At 36.7% G+C, this 10,496-nt stretch overlaps 1 protein-coding gene across 1 annotated transcript in view; it reads left to right on the forward strand.

The window, feature by feature from the left end:
- TBC1D12 (TBC1 domain family member 12) overlaps positions 1-10,496 on the forward strand; it is a 134,686-nt gene that overhangs the window by 54,925 nt on the left and 69,265 nt on the right. Inside the window, exon 2 of the mRNA XM_007951297.1 lies at positions 2,621-2,744. Coding sequence (XP_007949488.1) covers positions 2,621-2,744 — 124 coding nt within the window. The remainder of the gene's footprint in view (positions 1-2,620; positions 2,745-10,496) is intronic.

Raw genomic sequence — 10,496 nt, forward strand, 5'->3', positions numbered from 1 at the left:
GTGGAGAGACCCATTGTTGCATCTAGATGGCAGCTCGCTAGCTTTTAGGATCCCAGTCGCTACTCGCCAAAGTAGGAGGTGGAACAATATTTTGTATAGTATGTTATGCCAATTTAGCTTGATGTCCTCTGCGACTATGGTAAGGCTGTAGTTTTTGATCTTCATCACTAAGTGTTTCAGGTCTTCTTCACTTACAGTAAGTAAGGTTGTGTCATCTGCGTATCACAAATTGTTAATGAGCTTTCCTGCAATCCTGATGCTGTGTTCTTCTTCATATAGTCCAACTTCTCAGAATATTTACTCAGCATGTAGATTGAATAAGTATGGTGAGAGGATACAACCCTGATGCATACCTTTCTTGATTTTAAATCATGCAGTATCCCTTTGTTCTGTTGGATTGACTGCCTCTTTGTCTATGTACAGGTTCTACATGAGCACAATGAAGTGTTCTGGAATTCCCATTCTTTGCAATGTTATCTACAATTTGTTATGACCCATACAGTCAAATGCCTTTGCACAGTCAGTAAAACACAAGTAAACATTCTTCTGGTACTTTTTCTTTCAGGCTAGATACATCTGACATCAGCAGTCATATCCCTCATTCCAGGTCCTCTTCTGAATCTGGTTGGATTTTCAGGCAGTTCCCTGCAACCATTTGTGAATTATCTTCAACACACTGTATTTGTGTGTGATATAATGTTATTGTTCAATAATTTCATTCTGCTCATTGTGTCAAATCTATTCTTCATATGTCTCTAAATTCAGGTGGTATATACTCAAGGTCATGTTTTGGCTGTCAGGAACTTGTTTAATTTTCTTGAGCTTCAACTTAAATTTACATATGGGCAGTTGGTGGTGTGTTCTCCAGTCGACCTCTGGCCTTATTCTGATCAATGCTATTTTAGCTTCTCCTTCATCTCTTTCCACACAGGAATCAAATCAACTACATCTGTGGAAAGAGATAAGGTAAGATCCTTGACTGTTGTGCAGTTTTTAGATTTTTCAATGAAAGATACTTTCTTCCTTGGTTATAGAAAGACTATTTTGCAGTAAGCTTTCCTGTGTATAGCCTGTCCTCGGAAAAACAATTTACATATACACATTTTCTAATGATGGAGGACCAGCGTGTTGTTGCTGCTCTTAGGTGCCGTTGAGTCAGCTCTGACTCACAGCAACCCTATGCACAACAGAACAAAACACTGCCTGGTCCTGTGCCAACTTCACATTGTTGCAGCCCATCATTGCAGCCACTGTCAATCCATCTCATTGAGGGCCTTCCCCTTCTTTCCTGACCCTCCGCTTTACCGAGCATGAGATCCTTCTTCAGAAATGGTCCCTTCTGACAACATGACCGAAGTAGGTAAGACGAAGTTCGGCCATTCTTGCTTTCAAGGAGAATTCCGGCTGCACTTCTTCCAGGACAGATTTGTTTGTTTTTTCAAGAGTCCATGGTACTTTCAGTATTCTTCACCAACACCACAACTCAAAAGCATCAACTCTTTGGTCTTCCTTGTTCATTATCCAGCTCTCACATGCTTGTGAGGCAATTGAAAATACAGCCTGGGTTAGGTGGACCTTAGTCTTCATAGAGACATCCTTGCTCTTAAACACTTTAAAGAAGTCTTTTGCAGCAGATTTGTCCAGTGCAATATGTCGTCTGATGTCTTGACTGCTGCTGCCATTGGTGTTGATTGTGGAACTAAGTAATATGAAATCTTTGACAACTTCAATCTTTTCTCCATTTATCGTGATGCTGCTTATTGGTCCAATTGTGAGGATTTTCGTTTTCTTTATGTTGAGATGTAATCCATACTGCAGACTGTATTTTTCAGTCTTCATCAGTAAGTGCTTCAGGTCATCCTCACTCTCAGCAAGCAAAGTTGTGTCATCTGCGTATCGCAGGTTGTTGATGAGTCTTCTTCCAATCCTGATGCCATGTTCTTCATACAGTCCAGCTTCTTGGATTGTTTGCTTGGCATACAGACTGCGTAAGTATGGTGAAAGAATACAATCCTGATATACTCCCTTCCTGATTTTAAACTATGCAGCAAGTAGATCCCCTTGTTCTGTTGGAATGATAGCCTCCAGGTCTATGTACAGGTTACTCATGAGCACAATTAAGTGTTCTGGAACTCCCATTCTTTTCAATGTTACCCATAATTTGTTATGATCCACACAATCAAATGCTTTTGCACAGTATACACTTTAGTTACAAACAATATAAAATTATTAGTGAAACAATTATTACTGAAATAATTTTCTAAAATATTGTATTATTTAGTGCTTTCACTATTTTACATAGGTTCTTTAACATTTTTATTGTAAAATTCTGTACTTTGTAGCTGATTCAAAGAAAATATTTACATTTTATTTACAGTTGTCCTTCTCCCAGTTTATGTCTAGTATCTCTGTTGATATTGCTAATATTTTTATATAAGCCAAGTATTCTTAATTGAGTTTTTTTTTTTTAATTAGCTCCTGACAGTCAATAGTAGGTATAATTTTATTTAAACATATCTTGTATTTGTCTTGGGAATAAACACACTTTAAAAATTACTATTACATAGCTCCCTAATGACCAAAAAAAAAACACAATTCATATCATTTTTCTGTGTTTCAGAAACCTTTTTCCAAAAAGGACAAAGGAACTCAAATCAGTTGCCCATAGTGCTCCTGGTTGGAAATTATTTGGTAAAGTCCCTCCCAGAGAGAATCTTCAGAAAACTTCCAAAATCATTCAGCAGGTAAGTACTAGTACAGCCATAGAGTTTGGCTTATCTTTTCAAGCATTCTTGATAATTCACCAGATCCTAGGAGTAGTCTTATTTTTCTAGATGCAAACTTTTGGGATTGTAGATACTTGTAGTAATCTCCTTGATTTTTTTTTTCTTTTTTTTTTTGAAATAGGCCACCTATTTTGAATTATCTTTTATGGTTCTGAAAATTCTTTAAAGTAATAAAAAACTTTGCTTTTCTTTCCATTATTTCTTAGATAGCTTTTTTTGTCTTTCACTTAGCTAATTACTCTTACCACATACTTTGACTCCTAACTGAATATGGCAGCATTTGCTTATAGCACAGATTTTTATGAGGTTGGAAGTTATGAACTGATTGAACAGTAAGTAGCAAACATTAAGTAAATTATGAGGTTGAACTTTTCCCTTTTTCACTTCTGAAATGTTCTGCCTAAACCAAGGACTTGGTAAGTGAGAGGACTAGATACACACAATCCATTTCTACTAATTTAGGGTCTGATTCTTGTGATAGTTTCATTAATGTCTATATTAGTTATTAATGTCTATATTAGTTCCCAGATGGGGCAATCTACTTCCGTAGTGATACTGCCTTGGAAACCCAAGGAGGGGTCGCTATGAGTTGGGTCCAACTTGACGGCACATAACAACAACAACATATTAGTTCCCAAGCATTTCAGACCTTATTTGATGTAACGAACTTGTGCTCATCAGTAGGAAGAGATCATTTCCAAATATATAAACTCAAACCAAACTCACTGTTGTCAAGTTAATTCTGAGTCACAGTGACCCTGTAGGTCAGAGGATAACTGTCCATAGCAGTTCCATAGGGTTTCTTTATGGAAGTAGACTAACACATCTTTTGCCTGCAGAGCAGCTGGTAGGTTCGAAGTACTGACCTTTTGGTTAGCAGCCAAATGCTAAACCACTGTGCCACCAGGGCTCCTTAACACACAGGGCCACCATAAAACCAAACCAAATGTACTGCCATTGAGTTGGATCCGACTCATAGTGACCTGTCCTTGGGTTTCAGAGGCAGTATCACTATAGAAGTAGATTGCCCAACCTTCCTTCCGAGGAGTGGCTGGTGGGTTTGAACCACCAGCCTTCTGGTTAGCAGTCAAATGCCTTAGGCACTATGCCACCAGAATGCCCATAAATCTTTATGGAAGTAAATTGCCTCATCTTCCTTCCAGAGCGACTGGTAGGTTTGAACCACCAACCTTTTGATTAGTAGTCAGATGCCTTAGGCATGGCACCACCAGAGGACCACAACAGATATTTAAAAAATTTGAAGCAAATACAATGATGCGCCACATGTCTCAGGCACCTTGCAGACTATCAACTTGAAGTAGTACGTACACAGTTTCCACATTAGGGAGCGAACTATTCTTTTCTCTGACATCATATCTTCACGAATATGGATTTTCTGAGGTTGTTGTGACAAAAATCAGGTACCATACAAAAATCAGTGTGAAACAGGAAATGAAGATAGTGGTCCAATTTGATTTCAATGTTTAAAAATTGTGCAGTGCCCGGTAGGTATACATGCCCCATTAGTGTAACATTGTACGTATTTTAAGACTAAAATAAACCTGTTTCTTTCCATTCACATGTATTATATTTTCAAATGGTTACTGAGTGTAGGGACATACATTCTTTTATTAGACTGTTTGGGTATAAATGGAATCATTAGATATTTATTTTGGTCTAGGTGGAGCCATGAAAGAAATTTACTGAGGCACTAAGGGTACTATTAACCTAGAAAGTTGGGGAGCCTCCTAAATTTTAGTTCCTCTTTTTCAGTAGAGTGTGAAAGTAACATCTCTAGGCTAGAGCTTTTCCAGAAGACCAAGTTTGCCCTCTAGAGGCAAAATGGAGTTCTTGCTAGTGAATGTTTCCACTACAGGTATTCCTGACGTTGTTGTAGTAACCAGTTGCTTTTCAGTTGATTCTGACTCATGGCCACCCTATGTATGTCAAAGGAGGGCTATGCTTCATAAGGTTTTCCGTAGGGTTTTGGAAGTAGATTGCTAAGCCTTTCTTCTGAGGCACCTTTGGGTGGATTTGAACCGCCAGCCTTTTGGTTAGCAGTCGAGCACATTAATCATTTGTACCATCCAGGGACTCTGACTTATGGTAGTTTACCTTAAATATGTATATGCATAAGTTTTATATTTTTATGCAACCTAACATTCTGTGATATTTTCTTACCATCAGTGTCTTATATTATTAATTGGATAATTACCTATTTTCTGGTATGATATATTTCCTTAATCTGCTACATCTGTTTTAGAAAGCCAAGGGCTTGCATTCATTTGTTCTCTCTTTTTTTATATTATAGGTAGTCCCTGAGTTATGAATGTCCAACTTTTAATCTGTAACCAATCCTCTTGAAGCCTATTATATTAAGCGTTCAAAGTACATACAATACTTCATAGTAACAAATGGTGCCACTTTGCTACAAGCATCAAAACATTATTATTATTATTACTGTATTATTATGTTAAAGATGTTAGTGTATCAAAGTGTTTCTTTCAATATTTTTATGAGTAGAAAGGTACACTGTATGCTATATGGTAAGATAAACATTTGACTGACTGATGTTAGATAAGAACCGTACCTAACTCTTCGGACTTATATACAAATTTAACTTAAACACAGATTTAGGAATGGAGGTCATTTGTAATCTGGGAACTGCCTGTATGTGAAAATTTGATGAGTAGTCAGGGAAAGAACAACTCTTATTCACATACAGAAGGAAGGCGTGGAATTGGAATGGAGTTGCATTCTCCACAGCCCCCTCTGGCCTTTACAGTGGATGATTTCCCCCAGCCCCAGCTTTGAGTTTCTCAGCTTTCCAGCTGCATGTAGATGTTAGTGTGTGTTTTGGTGGCTTCCTTGAGGTTCTGTTTGTCTTCCTGCAGGTATGGTGGTTAGTCAAATCATTGTTCCCTGACCCTTTTTCTGCCCTCAGTTGTATCTCATCATGGGAGGGAACTTTTCCTGCCTTTCTCTCTGCTCTCTCCTCCCTGCTTCTTTGTGCCCTCTGTTTCCCCTTTGTCTGCCTTTGCTGTCCTCTGCCCTGCAGTTGCCGTTTTCAAAGGGGGCATAACCTTTTCGTATAATAGTAATAAATCAGTAACTTCAGACTTCTGTCCCAACTTTAAGACATTTTTCATAGCCCTGATTTTCAAATTCTGTGAATAAATAAATTGAAAAGTATGTTTGAGTTCCTTTACCAGCATACTTCTCACAAATGGATGTTATATGTTTGGAATCAGAAATTAAAAATGAAGGTATTACCAGGAAAGCAAAGAAGAATGTTAGGACATTTGTGGCATGTTTTAGGAACAGAGTCTTAAGCTATTGTGGTTGTAGAAAATGAACGTGCCTAGTACTCAGATGTAAAACTGCCCAGAAAAGTAACACAATGCTAAAAGTACTAAGGTAAAAAGGGATTCCTTTGTACTTTCTAAAGATGCCTCACTTGCTTTTTGAGTGATGAAACAGGAAGATTTCCTAGGAGATAAGAATAATGGTAATATTTTATTGGATAATAATTTTTTAAAAGCTTGAGTGTAATTATATTATTGGGCCAGAATTCTTTTTTTTTTAAATGGACATTTCTAAGATTATAAGTAAGTGGGAAAGTAAGGTTTGATTTATAAACTTTGCACAATTACTTATTATAATCTGTAAATTATAATATATCATATTTTAACACATGATATTCTCCTTATAGAAAATAAAATATTATAGGAAGATACAGCTCATTTCATTTTCTCTTCACATTTTTAGGCCTGTCAGAGTTTACTTGTAGAGATTTCAGCCTGTGGACAACACGTATATTATTTTGTACACATTTTTACTTATGTAGTGTTATGATATTTTTTGCAACTTATTTGAAGAATAGAGTGTTCGTGTGTGTATATGTTTATGTATGTGTACATATATACTTAACTTTACATGTTTTACACCAATAGCTTTTTACATATAAATAAAATTTATAAGTGAAAGATACCTGTAGGTTAAATATTTTTTAAAAATTGTTTTGCTAAGTAAATTTTATGAAAGATCTACTCACTGTTGGTGCTTCTGTGTTAACAGTAAAGACACATAGAATCATTTTAGGATACTAGCAAAGCCAAACTAACCCGAGTTTGGCATTTAACCTAATGATCAATCCCAAAATCACAAGAATATTCGTAGTATTATTTTATGAGGATTATTACATGTGTTCTCTTGCAGGTGTGAAATTTCTGCTTGTGGCCTTTTGAACCAGTTGGTGAGCCATGTTAAAAATTGCATCTATTATAAAAAGTACTTCAGTTATATTGTAGTTCAATTGACTTAGGTTTTTGGCTTTTCTAAAATAATAGACTAAAGTTGAAGTGCAGCTGAATAGTTTGTCTTACCTCCATATTAACTGAGGATTATTTCAGATGAGCCACGCTATATATAATTGTAACATGATTGTGTATTAGATCGAATGTATTCTATTTATCTCAACCTGACAGTAGAAAGTGGTGTTTTTTTTCTGCTAGGCACTATTTTTTTAGGTGACGATTCATGGCTTTCATCAACAATCAGGTCATTTTCTAAGTGAAGTTTTAGTTGTATAATTGAATCTCTTTCAGATAACTTTGGACAGATAAAATTTTTTTTAAAGGCACTGATTTCTTAATCTGAGCACTTCAAATTTATCTAAAAGTACAGTAGGTCACCCTCCTTAACACTTTGCCTTTGAAATTTTTACTTTAAGAATGAACAATAATATTATGGAAGGGTCCATAATATATGTGTTTTGTTAATGGTAATGAAATCTGTAACATTGTGAAAGGGTTTTCTGTTTACCAACTTCATTGGTGTGTATAACATTAGAATATTTGGAAGCAGTTTATTTGTTTTAATTATGCTTACATACATATATCCTTGGTGTAAAATTTGGCTGAGTACTGCAGTAATAAACTGGTTCCTTCATTACTGTGAAATTGTGGATGGGCTAAAATGTGTTGAAAATTTATTTTTGAAATTATTTACCCTTGAAATTATTTTGCCCTTGAATTAAAAAAAAAATCTTACTTAGTCTGTCTGTTGTCACCTTCAAGAGGTAGTAGTGAATAACTACCTTTCCAGGTGCATGTGTATCCTTTATTTATTGTTAATGATAAATTATTTTGTATGTGTGAATAAATGGATTTCATAAAACTTCATTTGAATGGTCTGAAGTTTGGGGGAGGAATTTATAGAAGACCTGAGCTTGTGGGAGAGGGGAGAAGTATGAGTTCCAAGAGAGAAGGTTAAATTAGTTAAAGAAAACTTAAAGATAAAAACAATAAGTCCTCACACATGGGGCATATAATTTGGGGCGAATTTTCCCCCCTGTTACCAGAGACAGATAGGAAGGGTTGCATTTTGAAAAATATTCAGAATGCCTGTTACTTGACTCCATGAATACAGTTTGAGTGCCACAGTTACATTGAAAGTTTTATTCCTTCTCTCTCAGACTTGTATATTATGTTAGGTTTTAAGTTAGACTAAACAAATGAAATTGTGCTAATAATTTTGCCAAAATAAAGTTTACAGAGGCAGTTTACTAAAGTTACCCTTCTATATTCCAGAGGGTGATGAAATGCTTTTCCCCAAAAATTTCAGTTAAGCTTGGATTCTAAGATGCATTTTACCTCTACTAACTCAAAGAATTTTGGAATATAATTAAGAATTAGTAAAGGCATCAGAATTGTCTAAACTCTCTGCACCCCAAACCTGGTTCTCTGGGTCTTGGATCAGTTTGTATAAGAGATCACCTTTTACACGGTCTTGAAGTGGTTAGAGATGGTAAAATTCTGTTTCTGAAATGTTATTTGGTGCTCTGGTGGCACGGTACCTAAGGCATTTAACTGCTATCCAGATGGTTGGTGGTTCAAATCCACCAGCCACTCCATGGAAGGAGGACGAGGCAATCTACTTCCATAAAGATTCACTGCTTCAGAAACCCAGTGGGGATCCCTATGAGTAGAAATCAACTTGATGGCAGTGGGTTTGGATTTTTATAAAGTGGTCCCTATGAAACCCAACACATGTAAGAGTTTATTTACTGATGTGGGTTTAACATTAGTCGTTTTAAGGGGAGTGTTCCTAGCGTCCATGAGTGATTTATCGCCGAGCCTCAAAGTGGAGACAGTCAATGCATGGATCAGGATATCAGTGTAGATAACGGTGATTTTGACTTTCTCCTTGTCCTATCTCCTATTCTCTCTTATCTTCAAAAACTTTTATCCCCAGTCCCCATATTTTGCTTCTTTCAGAAGTTACTCAAAGACTCCTGCCACTCTCCCTGTGAAGCCACAATTCCATCTTTTTCATTATTATTATTATTTTTTAATTGTGCTTTGGGTGAAAGTTTATAGAGGAAATTCAACAGTTTATACACATTTTGTTTCATGACATTGATTGCAATCTTTATAATGCAACAGCTCTCTTCTCACCTCTTCCCTATGGTTACCTTTTCCCTGTGTGCTTCTTTCCTGGGCATTCCTGCCCTGAGTAATTTCGCTGTGCAAACACTGCCTTTCTGATCTCCTGTGGTTGATTGTTCTAAGGAGTGTACCTGCCTGGTATAAATGTTCACCTTATACTTCTGTCTTTTGTTTGGCTGGAAGCCGTAGAAGTGAGTTCAACTCCAAGCCTGAAGCGTCACTGGGGGCCATAGGATCAGCCAAATTTCATCTTTCCTTATATTTCCCTTGTAATCCACCTTCATTCTGAATGATTTCTTTCAAAATGTGGCAGAGTACCTTTATGCCACAAGCTTATTGTGTGACCTGGTTTTAGCAAACTCTGATAAGCCTTTTCTCTAGTACAGTTTGGAGGACAGAATTCTTGAATTGATCCTAGATTCTTCTCTAGGATTGACTTTTATTTCAGTGAATGCATAATTTAACAAATATTGACCTAATACAGTAGACCTAGTATTAAGTTCTTGGCTTATAAATGAAAATGATTCCTAGTCTTTGAGTTATTCTAGTATAACTGGGAGAGCTCTGGTGGCATAGTGTCTAAGGCATTTGACTGCTAACCAGAGGACTGGCGGTTCAAACCCACGAACCACCCCTCAGTAGGAAGACTGGGCAGTCTACTTCCATAGAGATAACTGCCTCGGAAACCCAAAGAGCGGTCACTATGAGTCGCAATTGACTCGACGGCAGTGAGTGAGTGAAGAGAGTGTTACTAGGGTGGAGGTGGTAGTGATGTTCAGATATAACTATAATATAATATGCTAAGTGCTGTAGTCGAGTGAACAGGGAACGATAATACAGATGATGATTAATTTTATTCAGAGATAACATGTGACTCATTTTTATTACTAGTAGTGCACCAGGTAGACAAAATGGGGAAAGCAATTCCAGATAGAGGAAACTGAAAGAACAAACTGGAATGAACTAGACACGGTTGAGGAATAGTTAATAGCCAGTATGTCAGGGATGCAGGGTAGGTGGTAGAGGGTGGGTAGGTGGTAGAGAGTTGAGAGAGTTTGATCCAGAATACTTTTGAATAAGGTAATGAGACATCAGATTTGTGTATTAGGAGAAGATAATTCTGGAAGCATTATAAAAGCTGAAGTAGAAGACGATAAGTCAGTGGACAAGGACATTAATTAAGATTTATTGTAGTATGTGATTCTGGTTCCCAAACACAACAGACTATTAGAATTACCTAGGGAATATATATATATATAAT

This window comes from Orycteropus afer, unplaced genomic scaffold (genome assembly GCF_000298275.1).
Source record: "Orycteropus afer afer isolate SDZICR_OR568_19922 unplaced genomic scaffold, OryAfe1.0 scaffold00293, whole genome shotgun sequence".
Lineage (NCBI taxonomy): Eukaryota > Metazoa > Chordata > Mammalia > Tubulidentata > Orycteropodidae > Orycteropus > Orycteropus afer.